Raw genomic sequence first — 23632 nt, 5'->3', positions numbered from 1 at the left:
TTATTAAAGAAGCTCAAGCAGAGATGAGCTAGTGTCAAGAATGATATGAAATGAACTCTTCATTGAAAAGGAGGCTGTACTACAGGGCTTCTTAAATCTCTTCCAATTCTTATTTTTGATTCTTCAAATAATCATATTTATTAGAAAATATAACTCACATTTTAAACACATTTTAGCATTGAAGTTACTATTGAAGCTATTGTTAGTAGGGCTTAAGTTGACTTCCTCACTGCTTTCATTTTAATTCTTAAAAAGAACAGGAGGTGGAAAGTTTTATTTTCATACTTAGTAGACATCACATCTCATCACATCTCATCATTCAACAATTAGGCATTCATTCATCCAAAAAAGGTTTAATGAGCATCTTTGCAACCTGTGCTTTGATGGGTGCAAAGGATAAATGGCAAACAAGCCTCAGAGGCATCTGCCTTACTGGAGCTTATAGTCTGTAACCTTTAAATTATAAATTAGCGAACTGTAACTATAACTTAAAACTCAAAGGAAACATTAGGTTTGTAGGAAAATACTCCATTTAGCTCAGTGCTTTCAAAATTTTCTACCAAAGTGTCCCTAACAGCCAAGGAGAATAAATGCCTTGTACCCCACAGAGTCTAGCGAAGCAGCTTGAGGGAAGCCTCTGCAAGCCAAGGCTACTTTGACAGTGCATGGCTTTTCCTAGCAAGTCACACAAATGTGTTTTTCTCTGTTTTAGTATAAAAATAATGTTTTATCATACCCACTGTCACTAAAATTGAAACTCCAAGATGCTTTGATACCCACTACAGTGTTTATCCTGGGGGTATATACATTCCAGTTTAATAAGCCAATGCTTATAGAATATCTTATATTTAAAGTTTTCCTCCCATTAGGGAGAAACTATTTTCAAGAAAGCCCTATGGGTACAGGAATTTTTATTAATCAAAGATAGATATTCATACTTGTTAAGTCATAAGGAACATTTTACTTATTTTTCTTTAATGTTTCTCCTACAGATTGTTGAATAAAGTAAAATATAGAAAATGATATAGGTTGGTGAAACGGAATAAGAAAAAACATACTTGAAAGAGTAGAATGTAATTACTTTTGGTACTTGAGAATTATTTGAAGTTACAAAGGTTGGCAGAAATATTATACACATATGCTGCGAAGATTCCATGATTGGTTAGCAGAACATGTACCTGAGACTAAGTTATTAGCGTTCATCACATTTATATAGGTTTTGAAGCTCAAAGGATGATTCTAAATAAAATTCTCTCACAAGCATGCATGGCAGTCTTCTTTTTAAAATCGATATCGCTTGTTTTAGGGAAATGAGGATACATAAAAATTTATATGTAATAATTCAGTGAATATAATTTTTTTGTTTGTTTAGGAGAGAAGCCATATGAATGCCCAAACTGCAAGAAACGCTTTTCCCATTCTGGCTCCTATAGCTCACACATAAGCAGTAAGAAATGTATCAGCTTGATACCTGTGAATGGGCGACCAAGAACAGGACTCAAGACATCTCAGTGTTCTTCACCGTCTCTTTCAGCATCACCAGGCAGTCCCACACGACCACAGATACGGCAAAAGATAGAGAATAAACCCCTTCAGGAACAGCTTTCTGTTAACCAAATTAAAACTGAACCTGTGGATTATGAATTCAAACCCATAGTGGTTGCTTCAGGAATCAACTGTTCAACCCCTTTACAAAATGGGGTTTTCACTGGTGGTGGCCCATTACAGGCAACCAGTTCTCCTCAGGGCGTGGTGCAAGCTGTTGTTCTGCCAACAGTTGGTTTGGTGTCTCCCATAAGTATCAATTTAAGTGATATTCAGAATGTACTTAAAGTGGCAGTAGATGGTAATGTAATACGACAAGTGTTGGAGAATAATCAAGCCAATCTTGCATCCAAAGAACAAGAAACAATCAATGCTTCACCCATACAACAAGGTGGCCATTCTGTTATTTCAGCCATCAGTCTTCCTTTGGTTGATCAAGATGGAACAACCAAAATTATCATCAACTATAGTCTTGAGCAGCCTAGCCAACTTCAAGTTGTTCCTCAAAATTTAAAAAAAGAAAATCCAGTTGCTACAAACAGTTGTAAAAGTGAAAAGTTACCAGAAGATCTTACTGTTAAGTCTGAGAAGGACAAAAGCTTTGAAGGGGGGGTGAATGATAGCACTTGTCTTCTGTGTGATGATTGTCCAGGAGATATTAATGCACTTCCAGAATTAAAGCACTATGACCTAAAGCAGCCTACTCAGCCTCCTCCACTCCCTGCAGCAGAAGCTGAGAAACCTGAGTCCTCTGTTTCATCAGCTACTGGAGATGGCAATTTATCTCCCAGTCAGCCACCTTTAAAGAACCTCTTGTCTCTCCTAAAAGCATATTATGCTTTGAATGCACAACCAAGTGCAGAAGAGCTCTCAAAAATTGCTGATTCAGTAAACCTACCACTGGATGTAGTAAAAAAGTGGTTTGAAAAGATGCAAGCTGGACAGATTTCAGTGCAGTCTTCTGAACCATCTTCTCCTGAACCAGGCAAAGTAAATATCCCTTCCAAGAACAATGATCAGCCTCAATCTGCAAATGCAAATGAACCCCAGGACAGCACAATAAACCTACAAAGTCCTTTGAAGATGACTAACTCCCCAGTTTTACCAGTGGGATCAACCACCAATGGTTCCAGAAGTAGTACACCATCCCCATCACCTCTAAACCTTTCCTCATCCAGAAATACACAGGGTTACTTGTACACAGCTGAGGGTGCACAAGAAGAGCCACAAGTAGAACCTCTTGATCTTTCACTACCAAAGCAACAGGGAGAATTATTAGAAAGGTCAACTATCACTAGTGTTTACCAGAACAGTGTTTATTCTGTCCAGGAAGAACCCTTGAACTTGTCTTGCGCAAAAAAGGAGCCACAAAAGGACAGTTGTGTTACAGACTCAGAACCAGTTGTAAATGTAATCCCACCAAGTGCCAACCCCATAAATATCGCTATACCTACAGTCACTGCCCAGTTACCCACAATCGTGGCCATTGCTGACCAGAACAGTGTTCCATGCTTACGAGCACTAGCTGCCAATAAGCAAACGATTCTGATTCCCCAGGTGGCATACACATACTCAACTACAGTCAGCCCTGCAGTCCAAGAACCACCCTTGAAAGTGATCCAGCCAAATGGAAATCAGGTAAAAACCCCCAATCCTGAACCTGGCTAGTAAAATGCTATTTGATTAATTTCAGTTAGGTTTGTCTAATAAATATCAGTCCTGTAGAGCCAACTAGGTCATTTTTAAAAGGATCAATGTCTGCTTTAACTTTTCTGGCGTGATGTCTTCAGTTGGTTGTTTGCTAATCCAGGGTATTGTTACCAGCTTGAAGTTTGAAATGCTATGCTATTGTGAAAGATGATTTATAAGTCTCAGCTAAAAACCTGTTTGAAGTTAAAAATAAAAAAATAAAATTGAAATACTCACTAATTGGGTTTCTGTTTGTATAGCTAAATTCCTGAATTAGTAATAGTTTCTGCCTTGATTATGGTCATTAATAAATGAAAATATGTTCCCATTCACAGGTTCATACCAGGCAAACTTATCTATCACTTTTATATACTAATACATCTGTTTATAAAAGGTTTTAATTAAACAGGAATGAAGTATACAAAGAACGCATCTTGTGAATTTACTGATCATTTTATGAACTGTGCATAAACAGTGTTCAGTCATAATGTATATGAGGAAGTGTGGCTGTGAACCTAAAAATATGTATGCATTTTCCTCCTTAACTATCACTAGTGTTTACGAGAACAGTGTTTATTCTGTCCAGGAAGAACCCTTGAACTGGTCTTACCCCAAAACCCACAATAGTTTTGGATAGAGCTATTGTATGCCTCATTGTCCAGACTTTTTCCATGTCACTGATGTTGATGTTTTCCCATTTTTTCCATCAATTTCTGATGGAATCAAGTGAATACTAGAGACAAATTTGATATTTTATGCAAATATTTTCTGTAAGTATAATAATTTCAATATCCTGCTCAAACGTGTATTTGCTGCTTTTCCCTTAAATATTGCTACTGATTGGGTTTCCTGTATTTGTGATAACTCTTGAAAAAAATTTCTTACATGATCATTGAATTCCTCTAAATTTTTAGTGTACAGAACACTTTGAATGCCTTTGAATAGAAAAAGAGCCATCCTTAGCATTTCATATAGAATCACATGTCACGTGACTAGATCAAATAGCAGTGAGAGTCAAGTTACTTCAGCACCGGGGCCACTCACAAGTGACAGGAACAAATGGCTGCACTTCTCTTGCCTCATAAAGCCATAGGAAATATTGTGAAAAACCTTCAACTTTTAGAAAATTTGTGGGTTTGAGGCAATGGCATGGAACACTCTAGATAAGGTAGAAAGATCTTAGGGGACCCAGTTCCACAACAGGCTCCCTGCAGGGTTATTCGGCTTACATAAGAATGTGCTGCCCAAAATTATCTCCATGAGACTGCCTGGAGTTTCTTTTTATCGCCCTGGAATTCTAAAGGTTCATTTTGACTAGCAATTATTTCTGTTAAAAAGACCCTCCTGCATTGTTTTTCCATCTTGCTCCTTAGACAAGTGGTAGAGCACACCTCTCTTTTCAAAGAGACCGTGGAGTTTAAAGAACCCTGAAGTTCTGGAGGATACAATTGAAAGACCAGGTTTTAAAAATAGAATGTTAACTTTTGCTTAGTGAAACCCAGAATGAAAAAATGAAGGCAACTGATGCGGTTAGTAATGAGTGATTAATTAGCAAACTAATAAGTTAAAACCTGCAAATTTCTCGTAAAGTAATGATTTACATGAAACCAGATAAACTCTGTTACTATATATTTTACATGTTTTCTTTCAGGTGTCCTTGCTTTCTTTCCAGTACCAGTTGAGTATATGTCTTTGCTATAGTTTTGACCGTGTTATCCCCAACCTCACTCTTGTCCTTGTCACCTCCACCTGTGATCTGGCCCCACCCTTGGGGCGCATGTGCAGTGAGGATCAGTGTACTTGCTTTGGTCAAGTCCTTGAAAGTATAAAAGTATAAGTTAAAGTAGTTCTTTATCTCATACTTTTATGTATATCTCTTGTTTATCTTTTAATGTTAAATTAAATTTTCTCACACCTTTCTTCCTCTAGGATGAAAGACAAGATACTAGCTCAGAAGGAGTATCAAATGTAGAGGATCAGAATGACTCTGATTCTACACCACCCAAAAAGAAAATGCGGAAGACAGAAAATGGAATGTATGCTTGTGACTTGTGTGATAAGATATTCCAAAAGAGTAGTTCATTATTGAGACATAAATATGAACACACAGGTATGTCAGTGAACACAAACATATTCAGAAGTGTCCATGATATGATATACTGGAAGATGCAAAATTAAAAACTAAAGTTTTAGAATTTTCTTTCTTCTTCTTTTTTTTTTTTTTTTTTTATTTTTTTATTTTATTTTGAGACAAGGTCTGGCTCTAGTCACCCAGGCTGGAGTGCAGTGGCACGCAGTCTTGATCTCGGCTCACTGCAACCTCCGTCTCCTGGGCTCAAGCCATCCTTTCATCTCAGCCTCCTCAGTAGCTGGGACTATAGGCACATACGACTGCACCCGGCCAATTTTTATATAGACAGGTTTTGCCATGTTGCCCAGGCTAGTCTTGAACTAATGAACTCAAGCCATCTACCCACCTCGGCCTCCCAAAGTGCTGGGATTACAGGCATGAGCCACCACGCTCAACCCAGAGTTAATTTTCTTATTTTTTACTTCTCTGATCTGGCCATTTTCACCTGTTTGCGCACTTCTACCTAGTACTTAAGGTCTGGGCCTTTTGGTTTTTTGCTTCATCTGTTTTTTGTTGTTGTTGTTTTTTTTCCATGACTTAATTCCTTTAAGCTGACACAGCATTTATTACGTCCACATTCATTTAATGCAAACTTATGCTATATTAATAAAAACAGTACATAGTACCCATTAATAAAAAATATGAGACCAGTGGGCTAAAGTCATAGGAAGACAGGATCTGGCTTCATAAAAGAAAAAGCTGCTGCTTCATAAGTGTGCAGCAAGCTGTCCTGGCAAGTCAAGATCTTTTGTTTTAAGTAAGAAGTTCTGCCTAAGAGGTTGGACTAGAAGATTCTAAGATCCTGTAATTCTGAGATCCTGTAATTCTGCCACAAAATATGCCTCCTTAGATTGACTCAGGGATGGCAACTATAGCACACAGGCCAAAGGCGAGCATACCCATGTTTTTCTAAGGCCTGTGAGGTAAGAATGGTCGTTTTTGTTTTTGTTTTTACATTTTTAAATGATTGAAAAAGATGAAAAGAGTATTTATGACTGATGAAAATTATGTGAAAGTCAAATATCAGCATCCCTAAATAAAATGAGTTGGAAGACAGCATCGCCCATTCATTTACATTTTGTCTATGTCACCTTTCATGCTGTTCTACAATGGCAGGATTGAGAAGCTGCTACACAGACCATTTGGCCTGCAAAGCCTTTTAATACTCACTACCCTTTACGGAAAATAGTTGCCAACTCCCGGCCTATTTCATTCCTTCCATCAGTGAAGTACTGATAAATTTTAACACCTGGTTCTCTGAAGGGTGAGGAAGCCCTGATTTGTGGTGTTTGCAGCTTTTTGCGGCATAAATACTCCGATCATGGTGGATTTCAAACTTGAATGTGATATCAATCAGCTTGCAGAATTCCTGAAAATTTAGCAATAGACTCTCCAGCCAGTACAAACTGGCTCCAGCACAGTCCTGTGTCTCTCTAACATGGGTTGCTGTAGAAGGGGCTGGATTCATCCTGAGCTCTTTAATCCCCTACCCGCTCTTCCCTGCCCCCACTACCAGCCATTATGACTACAGTATCCATATTTATCTTTCATATTCTTAAACTGTTTCAGTGTATTTTTTACTCTTGTGAGAAAAGATAAAATTGTTTTTTCCTTCTTCAATCTGTGGATTCATACAGTGACACTTGGGAGGTTCTTGGAGCTAAAAACTAGTGTTACATAACAGTCACACCTCTCAAAACCAGCCCCTTGTAACTCAGTCCTCTGGTTCTCAGAGATCTAAGAAAAGTTAGAAAATCCCCTTCCTCTTCAGGCAAAGTTAAATATTAGCAATTATCAAAGTGAAAAATATATATGAAAAACTACACTGTTTCTAAAATTAAAAATCATTTCTGCATTTGTTAGTGTTACCTGCTTGATAGCTCTGACATTGGACATTCTCAATCCTGACTGTGATCTGTTGTTGCCAGTCCTTTTCGTGTCTGCGCAGCAACACTCCTCTAGCCCATGCGTTCTCAGGAGGGGCAATATTGCCCTCACGGGCCAAAACTTGTTTCTTAGGGGGCAAAAAAATCTGAGATACTACAATGGCTGTGGTTTTCTAAAGAAGCTCAGCATATACAATGTATATTTATGAGTTTTATCATATATAAAAAGTATATAGTAAACATTAAAATTTCATTGGGGGCAGAGCTTGTGACTAGGAAAAAAAAAATGACTTTTTAGGGACCTTACTGGTAGTGATAATGAAGAACACAAGGTGAGCAGCATGTCTGTCCCTGCCTGCCCTCACCGTGCTCACTCACTACCAGACATCTACTCCCAGCTGCACTTGGCCCATTTTCCACCTCGCCGTCATGATGCTTGTATTTTTGGCATTTCAATCTCATGTAGCTCCCATTGACCTAATCAACTGCACAGCAGAGTGTAGAGCACTACTTTTTTAATGCAAAGAACAAATTGCAGTATTATATTACAAAGAGTTTGGGACCTGGAAATGTTTTAAAAATGAAGCTAACAACCCTCCCCTTTCTGCAACCTGAAGTACCCCAAAAACCATATAAGGATTTTATTTGCTGAATACCACCATTTTATTTAACAGAATTCTTATTTTGCAGGTAAAAGACCTCATGAGTGTGGAATCTGTAAAAAGGCATTTAAACACAAACATCATTTGATTGAACACATGCGATTACATTCTGGAGAAAAGCCCTATCAATGTGACAAATGTGGAAAGCGCTTCTCACACTCTGGGTCTTATTCTCAACACATGAATCATCGCTACTCCTACTGTAAGAGAGAAGCGGAAGAACGTGACAGCACAGAGCAGGAAGAGGCAGGGCCTGAAATCCTCTCGAATGAGCATGTGGGTGCCAGGGCATCTCCCTCACAGGGCGACTCGGACGAGAGAGAGAGTTTGACAAGGGAAGACGATGAAGACAGTGAAAAAGAGGAAGAGGAGGAGGATAAAGAGATGGAAGAATTGCAGGAAGAAAAAGAATGTGAAAAACCACAAGGGGATGAGGAAGAGGAGGAGGAGGAAGAAGAAGTGGAAGAAGAAGAGGTAGAAGATGCAGAGAATGAGGGAGAAGCAGCAAAACCTGAAGGTCTGATGAAGGATGACAGGGCTGAAAGTCAAGCAAGCAGCTTAGGACAAAAAGTAAGCGAGAGTAGTGAGCAAGTGTCTGAAGAAAAGACAAATGAAGCCTGATCGTTTTTCTAGAAGGAAAATAAATTCTAATTGATAATGAATTTTGTTCAATATTATCCTTGCTTTTCATGGAAACACAGTAACCTGTATGCTGTGATTCCTGTTCACTACTGTGTAAAGTAAAAACTAAAAAAATACAAAATACAAAAAAAAAACACACACACACACACACACACACACACACACAAAATAAATCCGGGTGTGCCTGAACCTCAGACCTAGTAATTTTTCATGCAGTTTTCAAAGTTAGGAACAAGTTTGTAACATGCAGCAGATTAGAAAACCTTAATGACTCAGAGAGCAACGATATAAGAGGTTAAAGGAAGCTGATTAATTAGATATGCATCTGGCATTGTTTTATCTTATCAGTATTAATTATCACTCTTATGTTGGTTTATTCTTAAGCTGTACAATTGGGAGAAATTTTATAATTTTTTATTGGTAAACATATGCTAAATCCGCTTCAGTATTTTATTATGTTTTTTAAAATGTGAGAACTTCTGCACTACAAAATTCCCTTCACAGAGAAGTATAATGTAGTTCCAACCCGTGCTAACTACCTTTTATAAATTCAATCTAGAAGGTAGTAATTTCTAATATTTAGATGTCTTAGTAGAGCGTATTATCATTTAAAGTGTATTGTTAGCCTTAAGAAAGCAGCTGATAGAAGAACTGAAGTTTCTTACTCATGTGGTTTAAAATGGAGTTCAAAAGATTGCCATTGAGTTCTGATTGCAGGGACTAACAGTGTTAATCTGGTAAGGACAGCAAAATCGTCAGAATCAGTGTTTGTGATTGTGTTTGAATATGTGGTAACATATGAAGGATATGACATGAAGCTTTGTATCTCCTTTGGCCTTAAGCAAGACCTGTGTGCTGTAAGTGCCATTTCTCAGTATTTTCAAGGCTCTAACCCGCCTTCATCCAATGTGTGGCCTACAATAACTAGCATTTGTTGATTTGTTTGTTGTATCAAAATTCCCAAATAAAACTTAAAACCACTGACTCTGTCAGAGAAACTGAAACACTGGGATATTTCATCCCTTCAGTTCCTCAGTATTGATTTTATGTTAATTGACTTTCAGAATTTCTCTACAGAAACGAAAGGGAAATTTTCTAATCTGCTTTATCCATGTACTTGCATTTCAGACATGGACATGCCATTGTTATTTGACTCATAACTGTTTCCAAATGTTAGTTATTATGGACCCAATTTATTAACAACATTAGCTGATTTTTACCTATCAGTATTATTTTATTTCTTTTAGTTTATAGATCTGTGCAACATTTTTGTACTGTATGTCTTCAAACCTGGCAGTATTAATACCCTTCTTACTGACATATGTACTTTTAGTTTTAGAAAACTTTTATATTTATGTGTCTTATTTTTATATTTCTTTATTTATTACACAGTGTAGTGTATAATACTGTAGTTTGTATTAATACAATAATATATTTTAGTATGAAAATTTGGAAAGTTGATAAGATTTAAAGTAGAGATGCAATTGGTTCTCCTGCATTGAGATTTGATTTAACAGTGTTATGTTAACATTTATACTTGCCTTGGACTGTAGAACAGAACTTAAATGGGAATGTATTAGTTTTACAACTACAATCAAGTCATTTTACCTTTACCCAGTTTTTAATATAAAACTTAAATTTTGAAATTCACTGTGTGACTAATAGCATGATGCTCTGCAGTTTTATTAAGAAATTAGCCTAACCATAAAACTCTCATTTCCTTAGTAAGCCAAATTAGGATTACCTTCTATAAACAGTGTTGGGAACAATGTTTAACATTTTGTGCCAATTTGTTCCTGTATTCATGTATGTAAGTTACAGATCTGACTCTTCATTTTTAAGTTCCTTGTTACATCATGGTCATTTTCTAGTTTTTTACCAGACTCCCCCCATCTCACAATAAAATGCATCAACAAGCCTGAACTGCTGTCATTCTTTTCATCATTGTCAGTATTTTCTTTGGAAAATTGTGAAATGGGGTACGTTGTCATCCTGCATTTGATTCATCTTGAGCTGAATTTGGGTAACACTAAATGTTTTAGACAGTCTCCACTAAATTATGGATTTTTCTTGTGGCTAAATGTTTCTGGAGAGGTCAGAGTTGACAAAACCTCTTCACAGGTTGCTCCTTCTTCCTGAAATCCTTAATCCTCCATATCTCATGCTTCAGGTCATTTCAGGGAAGCCTGGGTTTAGATGCCTTTAGGACTTTCTCGGCTCCTGCACTTCTGTCATCATACCTCTGATACTATTATTTCTATTCCTTCCCCACTAGGAACAGGAACCACGTTTGTCACAGTCACTCTCATTCCTCACTGCCTAACAGGGTGCCTGGCACAAGTTGGGACAACAGATATTTGTTGAATAAAAATATAATTTGCATGTTTTGGGGGCTCAGCTATGTTCTCACTTTTTTTGCTTCTAATTCCAGAATATATATGTTAAATTATCCTAATAATTTTCTTATGTCTTATTAAACATTAGTCATAATAGACATAATAAATTATGCCTTCTTTTTCTATTGCCTTACTATTTTGATTTTTTGAAAGTGTATTTCTAAGTGTCTTCCTGGTGCTTAACCTCATGGTATATGGCACAGGTATTTGCTGGCTTGTGGACATGACTACCTCCAATAGGAGTGATAGGACCAATCCTAGTCGGATCTCCTTTTGTAGAATTCACTTCCTTTTCTAGGACCCCACATTCCTAGGTGCTTGTTACCATGTTGCCTGACTTCTCCTGTCACTGAGAGCAGCTACCAACAAACAGATTCACTGAAAAGGATTAGGAACTAAGAATAAACTCTTAGGAGGCATCCACGCTGTAACATAAAGCTCAGTGAGGGCAGTGCTTGATATGTATGCATAAATGGCTAATAAAGGAACTTACGCATTACCAGAAGTTTTCAGAAGGAAAATGTATGTGGACCTTTCCCAGTATTCCCTCATATGACACACAACAAAAATATTAGCAGGGCCATATATTATTTATTCATGCCATGCACAGGTATTTCACTACTATCAAAATGTTCACAAAAGCCTCATAAAAAATACAAATAAAGACCATGTGCCCATGAACACATGCATCTTAAGTAGCAGAATGAGGATATGAACATAGGCTTATCTGACTCCAAAATCCATCTTTTTTTTATTTTTTTTTTTTGAGACAGGGTCTTGCTCTATTGCCTGGACTGAAGTGCAGTGGTGTGAACATGGCTCACTGCAGCCTCAAACCTCCTGGGCTCAAGTGATTCTCCCACCTCAGCCTCCTGAATAGCTAGGACAACAGGCATACACCTTGTCTTTGTTTGTTTGTTTGTTTGTTTGTTTGTTTGTTGGAGAGTTAGGGAGTCTCACTGTTTCCCAGCCTGGTCTTGAACTCCTGGGCTGGAGGCATCTTCCTACCTAGGCCTCCCAAAGTACTGGGATTATAGGCGTGAGCCACCATGTTCAGCCTGAAATTCATGCTCTTATCTAGCCTGGATCACATCCCACATGAGAATAGTTGACAGTATCTCAAGCTTCGCCTTGAAGCATATGACTAGAAAATATAAGACCAATATACATTTCATAGCCTGGTAGAAAAGAATGGATGGGGAATGAGATTTTTCAAATCTGTGCAAACTTAAAAAGAACTTTGAAAAGGATACTATTAAAGTGCAGTGATTATGTTGACATGAAAATGTAACCTTAGAACAGATTTCATCTCTTCCTATCAGTGGGAAAATATATTAGGACATTCAATATGTGAACATTGTCCTCTGCTCTAGTTCACATTCTATTCAACAATAGCAGAATACACACCTTTTTCCTAACACATGGTACATTCATGAAGAAGGACCATACTATGGGCCATAAGTCAACTCTCAGATGTAAAAGAATTGCAAATAAAGTATTTTATTTGATTACAAAAGAATTAAACTAGAAATCAGTAAATCAAATGTATCTCAAAAATCCCCCAAATTACTGGAAAGTTGACAATACATTAGCCCAGATGTGGTTAAAACTAAATTATAAAATATGAGCTAAAGGTGAATACAACATATCAAAACTTGTAGCTTGCAGCAAAAGCAGTGAATATAAGAAAATGTATAGTATTAAATGCTTATATTAGAAAAAATAAAGGATTTAATCTTATCTAAGCTTCCATCTTAAGAAATTAAAACAAAATTAAACCCAAACCAAGCAGGAAAGAGGAAATAATAACAATGGCACAGAAAACAAAATAGAGTAAATCAATGAAATCAGAATCTATTTTTTAAAAGATTACTAAAATTGATAAACCTCTACCAAGATAGATAAGGAAAGGAGAAAAGAGATACAAATTACTAACACCAGGACTGAGAGAGGCACATCATTACAGAGCCTATAAGGAAATATGAACTTTATGCCAGTAAATTTGTCAACTTAGATGAAAATGACATATTTCTTGACTCAAACTACCAACATGCACTCAAGAAGAAATAGATAACCTAAATTTCTATTTTCAATGGAAATTACATTTCTAGTTAAAAATCTTCCCAAAAAGAAAATTCCCAGCCCAAACAATTTCACTGGTGAATTCTACCAAACATTTAAGGAAGATAACTGTACCCATTCTACACAAACTCATCTATAAAATTGAAGAGGAGAAAACACTTCCCTCTTCAGCCTGTAAAGCCAGCGTTAACCTGATACCAAAACCAGACAATGATGTTACAAGAAACAAATCTACACATTGATGTTGCTCATAAACACGGATACAAAAATTATTAACAAAATTTAGGAAATCAATTTGAACCATGTATCAAAAGGAAAATACATCACGACCCAGTGAGATTTATCCTAGGAGTGCAAGCTTTTTAAGCATTCAAAAATCAGTTACAGATGCTTCTTCCCAGGGGTTACAGCCCAATAAACCCATCACAAGTTTAAAATACCATGTCAAAGATGCATTTAGTATACCTACTGAACGTCATAGCCTAGCCTAACCTAACTTAAACATGCTGAAAACACTTAATTAGCCCACAGTTGGGCAAAAACATTGCACATAAATCCTATTTTATAAGGAAGTGTTGAATGCTGGCAACACAGTACACTGTGGAGTATCAGTTGTTTACCCTCGTGATCACGTGGCTGACTGGGAGCTGTGGCTCACTGCTGCTTTGCAACATCACAAGAGTATTGTACTGCATATTGCTAGCCCAAAAATACATCAGAATTATGGTTGATCAAAAAATATTTTGATCAAAATATGGTTGCTATTGAATGTGTATTGCTTTTGCACCATCATAAAGTTGAAAGATTATAAAGTCAAGTCATCATAAGGCAGGGGCCATTTGTAGTGTAATTCACTGTGTTTACTGCATAAAAAGAAAAAACAATCATCTCAATAGGTGTGGAAGGAGCATCTGACAAAATTCAACACCAAGCCATAAATGTTCTCAGCAATCCAAGAATAGAAGGGAGTTTTCTCAACCTAATAAAGAGCATCAACAAAAAACCTATAGTTAACATCATACTCAGTGTGTAGGATTTAATGCTCTCCCCCTAAAATTAAGAACAAGGTAAGAATATCTGCTCTCACACCTTTATTGAACATCATACTGGAGATTCCACCCAGGGCAACACGACAAAAATAAATGAAAGAAATACACATTGGGGAAAAAATAAGTAGAACTTTATTTGCAGATAGAGTGGCTGTGTAGAAAACAAGGAATTTGCAAAAAAACTAGAAAAGATAAATGTAAGGTTAGAAGATACATGGCCATTATGCAAAAATCAATCATATTCTATCTAGTGATAAGAATGGAAATTTTTTAAATATCAAAAGTATAAAATACTCATATTTAATAAAATATGGGCAAAACCTGTACACTGAAAACTACAAAATGTTGCTGGAAAGAAATTAAAGATGCAGCGAAAATTGAGAGATACTCTATGTTCATGAATCAGAAGACTCAATATCATTAAGATGTCAATTCTCCCCCAAGATTATTGACTCAGTGCAATTGCACTAAAAATCTCAGCAACATATTGTAGAAATTGACAGGCTGGTTCTACACTTATATGGAAATGCAAAGGACATCAAATAGGCAAAACAATTTTGAAAAAAAAAAAAAAGTTGGAGGACTTACATTTACACTACCTGATTTCTGGAGTGATTTTTATAAAGCTACAGTAATCAAGACAAAGTTGCGCTGGGTGTGAGAATAGACATATAGATCAAGAAAACAGAAATAATAGTAGAAAAAAGACCCACATATACATAGTCAATTGATTTTTGCCAAATGTTTCAAGGTTTAAATGGTGACATGATCGTCCTTCCAAAAAGCAATGCTGATATTAGATATTCATATATTAGATATCCATATGAACTTGATTCTTACCTCATAGTATGTACAAAAATTGTTTCAAAATGGATTATAGACTTAAATACAAAAGCTAAAATTATGAAACTTCTAGAGGAAGATAAATTCTTTGTGATCTTGAGTTAGACAAAAGTTTCCTAGATAAGACACTAAAAGCATGAATCATAGAATTGTTGGACTGGACTTCATCAAAGTGTAAATCTGTTAAGAAGATACCATTAAGAAAATCAGAATGGGGGCCGGGCACCGTGGCTCACGCCTGTAATCCCAGAACTTTGGGAGGCCGAGGCAGGTGGATCATGAGGTCAGGAGATCGAGACCATCCTGGCTAACACGGTGAAACCCCGTCTCTACTAAAAATACAAAAAATTGGCCAGGCGTGGTGGCGGGCGCCTGTAGTCCCTGTTACTCAGGAGGCTGAGGCAGGAGAATGGCGAAAACCCGGGAGGCGGAGCTTGCAGTGAGCCGAGATCCCGCCACTGCACTCCAGCCTGGGCGACAGAGCGAGACTCCATCTCAAAAAAAAAAAAAGAAAAAGAAAAGAAAAGAAAATCAGAATGGGATACACAGATGGGGAGAAAATATTTGCAAAACGTATGTGCATACACCCAGGAGACATTTAAAACATATCTACAAGTCTATATATGAATGTTCATTGCAGCACTACTTATAATAGCCAAAAAATGTAAACGATCCAAATCCATCAATTGATGAAATAGTTAAAAGGTAATATATCCATACAATGGAATACTATGCAACCTTATACAACATAGATGAATCCTAATAAGTGAAAGAAACCAGTCACAAGAGTACATATTCTATTATTCATTTATATGAAATGTCCAAAATAGGCAAATCGACATAGACAGAAAGTAGATGAGTGGCTGTGTAGTGCTCGAGGTGGGGAGAGAATGGGGAGTGACTGACTACTAATGAGTGTGAGTTTCTTTTGGGGGTGACGAAAATATTCTGAATTAGATTGTGGTGTTATTTGCACAACTCTGTGAATATACTAATCCATGTAATTATATATTTTAAGGGGTTAACTATGGTATGTGAACTGTATCTTAATAAAGCTGTTAAAAATATGTGTTTATACATGTCAAATATATAAAGAATGTCTAAAAACTCTTACAACTAAATAAAAAGAAGAAAACACTATTTTTTAATTGGGCAAAAGTTTAAACAGACACTTTACAAAAGAAGATATACAAGAGAGAAATAAGCATATGAAGAGATGATCAACACCGTTAGTCACTAGGAAAAGACAAATTAAAACATACACTGGCCCAGGTGCAGTGGCTCACGCCTGTAATCCCAACACTTTGGGAGGCCAAGGTGGGTGGATCACGATGTCAGGAGTTCAAGACCAGCCTGGCAAATATGGTGAAACCCCGTCTCTACTAAAAATACAAAAATTAGCTGGGCGTGGTGGCAGGCACCTGTAATCCCAGCTACTCAGGAAGCTGAGGCAGAGAACTGCTTGAATCCGGGAGACAGAGGTTGCAGCGAGCCAAGATCTCACCATTGCATTTCAGCCTGGGCAACAAAGCGAGACTCCGTCTCAGAAAAAAAAAAAAAAAAAAAAAAATACAGCGTGCTATCACGACACAACCAATAGAATGGCTGAAATTTAAAAGACTGTCAGTAACAAGCACCAAATGTTGGCCAGGATATAGAGCAACTGGAACTTTCATACAGGGCTTGTAGGAATTTAAAATGGTAAAATAGTTTGTCAGTCTCTTATTAAAAACCCACATATTTAACATACAACGCAAAAATCTCACTCCTTGGTATCCATCCAAGATAAATGAAAACATATATCCACCTGAAGAATTGTATTAATATGTTCATAGCAGTTTTAGCAGTTTTAGTCATAATAGCCAAACTGGAGATAGCACAAATGTCTATCAACCAGTAAATGAATAAACAAATTGCATTATATCCATGCAACGGAATACCACAACAATAAACAACAAACAACATGGATGAATATCAAAAATAGATATGCTAAGTGTAACATGATGGTGTGGTGGCTATATAGGTAAACAAATTTGTCAAAACTAAACAAATTAGCCTGTTTAAAATCACGGGGTTTTTTTTGCATGCAGGTTATAGCTCAATAGAGCTGATTTTTAAACACACAGGAGAATGTATTAAGACAATCAAAAAATGAATTCAATCCCTGAAGCTATAAGAAAGCAAAAGTTGCAGGCTCAAACAAAAATACAAATGTACTTTTACATAAAAATAATCTGATTTTATTCAGAAGAAGGTCGGTATGTTATTCTAAAGTTAAGTCTTGGGAAAACATTTTTAACTTTAATCTGCTTTATAAATAATAATTCCATACAATGAATTATCTCATTTAGTGACTTTGCTCTACATTTCACAACTTACCTTTGAAAACTATCCTTTCTGAAAGCTAAGCATTTGTGAGTGTAACTTGTTGGGATGTTACTTTGGCTAAGATAGACATTCTAATGACATCTGCTTTTAGATGTTGGGTTTTTTCTCTTTTTTTGGCCAAAGTAGATTTAATTCTACACAATATCTAAACTATAGAAAAGGTTACAGTGCGTCAGAATAACAGAGGTATATAATTTAGAATCTGGAAGACAGATTATCCTTTTTGATGTCAACCTCACATAACCCTCTTTTTCTTTATTAATTAAAAACAGACCAAAAGTACTTGTTTTATATTCTAAGCATAATAGTAAGCACTCTTTTTAGGTTCTAATAATACATTTTGAGTTTTGTTGCCCTTTTTTGTTCAGTAAATCATATTTCTGTTATTGGATTAGATTTGCTTTTCTTTCAGTCTTAGAATACTAGAAGGTGGGAAGGGAGAAAATATCTTCAGTACAGGCATCTTCAAGGCCAATTACAAGTTACATGTTTTTAATCATCGGTATCTTCAGAAAATGCTGTGTTCTACTATTGCTGAAACCCAGACCTGTGATGCTGTCCTCATGTCATCTCTGATTCAAAGACTGTCCAGAGCATTAGGTCAGTTCTGGAGCTACTCCAAACCTGGATTACTGGAGGGAAACAATTTTCAAACTTTTGAAAAAGGAGATGGAAATCCAATGTGTGAAGCATGTATAAGAAGAGCTGTTCTGGTGGAAGAGAAAGAGATGGGGCAGAACTTGAACCTAGCAGTTCGTGTTCGAGAATTACAGCAAACATTCCTGGGGACGTGGGGGTGTTCACTGAGTTCACAACCCCTGGAGCTTCTCCAGACCTGCCCTAGATTGGCCCAAATGTAAGCCAAGATCTGAACACCCAGACTACTGAGGCAGGCCTGGCAATGTATACTGACTTGACATTCACCTGAGATGCTTATGCATTTGAAAAAGACAGGATTTTAGAAATACAGTGACTTTTAGAAAATGCTTTCCTCAAGAGTATAGTTAATTTTAGATGATGATAGCATAAAACTCATTTTTAATATTAGAAACTCAAGAAGTTTTTGCTTTCCAGATCTTCAGAATAAGGAATTACGGCTAGAAAATGTTCAGGGTCATCAATATAAAATCACCAGAAATCCTATGAATTACGCACAATAATTTCATCCGATGAACATGATTCCCAAAGTAAACAAATAATAGAGCTTGTGTCAGTATTAACTCATATATTTTCACAGACTTAAATGAGGGGAAATTTTCTGCTTCAACCTACTTCTCAGATATACTAAAATACATGGCAAGATCTATGAAATTATGCTTGGAAAAGTAGACAAAGAACTCTAAGACCATGTGTGTGCCTGTGTGTGTCTCTATGCACACATATACACATGTGCTTACACATACACAAGTGTACATCAACTTATTGTTCTCTACTAACAGGTGATAAGGACATCTAGCCATCCCAGGAGGACAATCATATCTTAGCTTTGATTCAGCTACACAAACAGAAGCTGAAAAAAGTAGAAATATGTAGTCCTCATCAGGTGTCAAGGTTAATACTGGAACGCTGTAGGTATCCGCTGTGTGTTCGGAATTACTTACAACGTTCCTATGAAGTGGACAGGGTAGTGGAACACAAATTCTGCAGGTAGTAACTACTCACAAAGCTGACTCTTTCAGCAAGGCTCTCTCTAGAAGCCACTGAGGGGCCTATGATGAAATGTGAAGATTGCTTTACTCTGGCACATGTTATCGAGGGAAGGCTGACAAACAAAGAAGGTTGTAATAGATGTCTTTCCCCTTCGCTGAGGCAGGCACTAAGTTCAGAAGAGAGCTAGTTCTGCAATAGAACAAAGAGAAGAAACTTGCTGGCCAGTGGTGATCAAAGATTCTCAAAACTATTATTTCTCTTTTGGGATTGGTATTTTTTTTATTGTGGTAAAATTTACCATGTTAACCATTTTTAAGTGTATACACTTCATTGGCACTAAGTACATTCTCAGTGTTCTGCATTCATCACCCCCATCCATCTCCAGAACTTTTTCGTGATTCCACACAGGAGCTCTGTACCCTTGAAATACTAACTACCCCTTCTCTCCTATCCCCAGGCCCTGGTAACCTCTATTTTACTTTCTGTCGCATGAATTTGCCTATTCCAGATATTTCACATAAGCAGAATCATACAATATCCTTTTGGTTCTAGATTATTTCACTTAGCATAGTATTTTCAAGCTTCACTTATATTGCAGCATAGGTCAGAATTTCCATCCATTTTGTGTATACCACATCTTGTTTACCTATTTATATAGCTCACTGCAGCTTCAGACTCCTCCAGCCCCTGCCTTCTGAGTGGCTGGAACTACAGGTACACACCATCATAACCAGATAATTTTTTATTTGTTTTTGTACAGAGTCTCTCTATGCTGCCAAGGCTGGTCTTGAACTCCTGGCCTCAAGCAAGCCTCCCACCTCCGCCTCCCAAAATACTGGGATTACAGGTGTGAGCCACCTTATTTATTTTTTGATGGACATTGAATTGTTTCCACATTTTGATAACTGTGAATAATGCTGTTATGAACATGGTTCACAAGTATCTGAGTCCCTGCTTTCAATTTTGGGGCATGTGCACTCAGAAGTGGAATTACTAGATCATATGATAATTCTAAGTTTAATTTTTTGAGGAACTGTCTAACTGTCTTCCACAGTGGCTGCACCATTTTACATGACCTTCAGCATGTAAAATTCTTCACAAGAATTCAATTTCTCCACGTCCTCACCAACACTCGTTATTTTCTGTTTTATTTTGTTGATAACAGCCATTTTAATGGGTGTGAAGTGATATTGTAGTTTTGATTTGCATTTTTCTTCTGACTAGTGATGTTGAACATCTTTTCATGTGCTTACTGACCATTTGTATATCTTCTTTAGAGAAATGTCCATTCAGGTCCTTTGCCCATGTTTGAATAGGGTTGTCTGAGTTTTTCTGCTATTAAGTTGTAGGGGTTCTTTATATATTCTGAATATGAATCCATTATCAGATATATGATTTGCAAATATTTTCTCTCATTTTGTGAGTTGTCTTTTCACTCTTGATAGTGTCCTTTGATACACAAAATTTATAATTGTGATGAAGTCCCAGTTTATGCTTTTTTGTTGCTGTTGTTGCCTGTGCTTATGGTGTCATAGCCAATAAATCATCGCCAAATACAATGTCATAAAGCTTTTCATCTGTTTTCATCTAAGAGTTTCATAGTTTCAGCTCTTACATTTAGTTCTTTAGTCCATTTTGAGTTATTTTTTGTATATGGTGTACGGTAAAGTTTCAACTTCATTCTTCTGCATGCGGATATTTTTCCCAGAACATTCGTTGAAAAGACATTGTGTAGTCCGGGCACCCTTGTGGAAAATCCATTTGTTTATGGCAATACCACCCTGAATGTGCCTGATGTTATCTGATCTCAAAAAATGCATTCACCATTATACAAGAATTAATTTCTGGGCTTTTTTTTTTTTTTTTTTTTTTGAGACAGAGCCATACTCCAGGCTGGAGTGCTATGGTGTGATCTTGGCTCACTGCAACCTCTGCCTCCCAGGTTCCAGCAACTCTCCTGCCTCAGTCTCCCGAGTAGCTGGGACTACAGGCGCCTGCCACCACACCCAGCTAATTTTTGTATTTTTAGTGCAGATGGGGTTTCACCATGTTGGTCAGGCTGGTCTCGAACTCCTGACCTCAGGTGATCTGCCCGCCTTGGCCTCCCAAGTGCTGGGATTACAGGCGTGAGCCACTGCGCCCAGCCTCTGGGCTTTCTTTGTGTCTGTTCTCAAATTCATTCTTGCTCCAAATATAAGAAAAACGTGATATAGAATGTGTTGAAGACAAGAACCTACAATAGGTGGTCTTTCTCTTTTACTAAATATTAGGTCAAGATGAGTCACAAAATTTTTAAGTCTGAAAAGGATATTTTCCTCCTGGAATATTGTCTTATTTCATGTTATTTTAAGTTCCAGGATACATGTGCAGGATGTGCAGGCTTGTTACATAGGTAAACATGAGCCATGGTGGTTGCTGCACCTATCAACCCATCACCTAGGTATTAAGCCCAGCATACATTAGCTTTCTCCTGAAATATTGTTTTGAAGGGTTGGTGATTATGCATTATTGCATTATAAGTCTTATATTTCTAGTCCCCCAATAAAAGAAAAAAAGAACTGACACAAGAGTGAATTTGGCTTAAATTTCATCAAAGAAGGACTAGCAGTTATGAACTGTTTGGGAGCTTTGCTTCCTTATTTGTTTGTTCTGTTTTGATCCCAGCCTAATAGTTTAGCAGAATATTTATTTAGCTAACTCTATTCATATATTGTTTCTTACTACATATAGGTTCATTATTACTTAGGGCAATTGTAATATCTCAATAGTTCTTCTCTCCTACATTGGAAGATGCTGTGAGACAATCACCTTTTCTATTGATATTGATCAGCTAATGCTGCTTTATCTTCTCATCTGAACATACCTAAGTTTGTAAACTGAAACAGTATACAATTTTCATTAGCTGCTTTACACCTTCATTTTCCTACTATGTTCACTTACTAGTCATACGTATTCTTTTGTTTCCTCTGCCACCCCTTCTGCCTGTACCTTATCTCAAAATGTTGGAATACTCATGACTCCCTTATAAGCCCTCTAAGGTTGCCTTGTTAACAGCCTGTTATCTCAAATGTATATCTCTAGCCCCCTGAGTTCCAGGCTACCCACTTAATAAGTCCACTTAGATGACTAAAAGATATCTCAAACTTAACCAAGTCCAAACTGACTCTTGACTTCCCCACCCTTACCTTCAACCTATTCCCAGTCATCCCCATCCTAATAAAAACCAGTGCCATCCACCCAGGGTCTCAAACCAAATCCTAGAGGTAGGGAGCAGGCACTGAAGGAGAGAGCCTCTTTCCTGCATAATATCTTCAGGAGATACGATCATCTTATTCTTCCTTTCAGAGGAGAAAACAGCAGTCTTGATTTTGCTGATTCCCATAGGCTCCATTATTTTAGTTACAAATATTAAGCAAGGTAAAAATCAAGACATCAGAAAGTAGAGCTATCATTTAATTTAGTGAGTATTTGTTGAAATGGAGTTGGAAGGCAGTGGGTGTCATAGTAAAAGGCAGAATAGGGAATCAAACCGCCATGTTCATATCCCAGCTTGGACGATGATCACTACTCAACACCTTAGTGCCTTAGTTTCCTCTCTAGTAAAATGGAGATTATATTAATAGCACCCACTTGGAAGGCTGTTGTGAGTTAAATGAGTTCACAGACCGAGCTCTTAGAGCAATGTTGAGCACATTATTAGTAATGAATGTTAGCTGTTGTGATCTATTATGAGACAGGTACCATGAAAGATACATGTATAAAATAACGTAGTGTACTGAAGCAGACTGTCACACACACAAAGAAGACATGCAACACGGGGCAACACGTGGAAACCACCCTAGTTTCTTTCCCATTGCCTCTCCATCGTTTGCGTCTTTCTCCTCTTTCATACAAACAAATCTTTGTAACCTGTCTTCCTATCACACACGCACACACAAAAAACCTCCCACTGGTTTCTTCCAGTCAGATAGATCTAAGTTTAAACCAGAAATGTAAGAAATCACTTGTCAGATTCATTTGTAAAATGTACTTCATATATTCCTTTCGAAGATTAAATGAGAAAATGTGTGCATAATTTCAGCATGTGCTACATACAGTAGGTGTTCAATAAATAGAAGCTTCCTATCCTGACTATTTGTCTTTTATGTGCTGTGCAAATACTTTTCCCTAAGGACAGCTTATTACAGCTCCTTAAGCATGTTTGATCACTGACTATGGAGTAGAATCTAAATTCCTCAGTACCTCCACCTTATTTTCAATAATAATATTAATGACGTAAACTAAAAATAAAATTCTAAGCCCCTGACCGTCTGAATGGACTGGTCCTCTTGGCCAAGGGCATTCCAAGCTTAACCTGAAAAACTAGTTCAGGCCATCATGGGAGTGAGAGTGGGGAGGGGGTCAGACATGCCTCATTTTACCCTCCTTTTGGAATTCAGGAAAAGCTGACCAGCATTATCATCAACACAGACGTGAAGACTGATAGAACAGACTCTTTAAGTCTAATAAGAAACATTTACAATCTGTTTGCTCTGAAACCTGCTATGGTGGAGGCTAAGTGATAAAACCTTGGTCTTCATAACCCTTTTCTTAATCCAGACATTTCAAGTCTTTAGACAATAACTTAACTCTTTCAACCAATTGCCAATCAGAGAATGTTTGAATCTAC

The 23632-nt window shown here is 37.1% G+C and overlaps 1 protein-coding gene across 28 annotated transcripts in view; it reads left to right on the top strand.

Moving 5' to 3' along the window:
* The window catches only part of ZEB1 (zinc finger E-box binding homeobox 1), a 190019-nt gene extending 179541 nt beyond the window's left edge, over window positions 1-10478 (top strand). For all 28 annotated transcript variants that reach the window (XM_017962648.2, XM_017962665.2, XM_017962649.2 and 25 more), the window contains 3 exons: window positions 1373-3183; window positions 5164-5344; window positions 7942-10478. In XM_017962648.2, coding sequence (XP_017818137.1) covers window positions 1373-3183; window positions 5164-5344; window positions 7942-8534 — 2585 coding nt within the window. In that variant the 3' untranslated portion in view covers window positions 8535-10478. The remainder of the gene's footprint in view (window positions 1-1372; window positions 3184-5163; window positions 5345-7941) is intronic.
* Window positions 10479-23632: the final 13154 nt, after the last annotated feature.

Source organism: Papio anubis, chromosome 11 (assembly GCF_008728515.1).
Source record: "Papio anubis isolate 15944 chromosome 11, Panubis1.0, whole genome shotgun sequence".
Classification (NCBI taxonomy): domain Eukaryota; kingdom Metazoa; phylum Chordata; class Mammalia; order Primates; family Cercopithecidae; genus Papio; species Papio anubis.
Note: the sequence above shows the minus strand (reverse complement) of the source record. Positions and strands in the feature narration are given on the sequence as shown.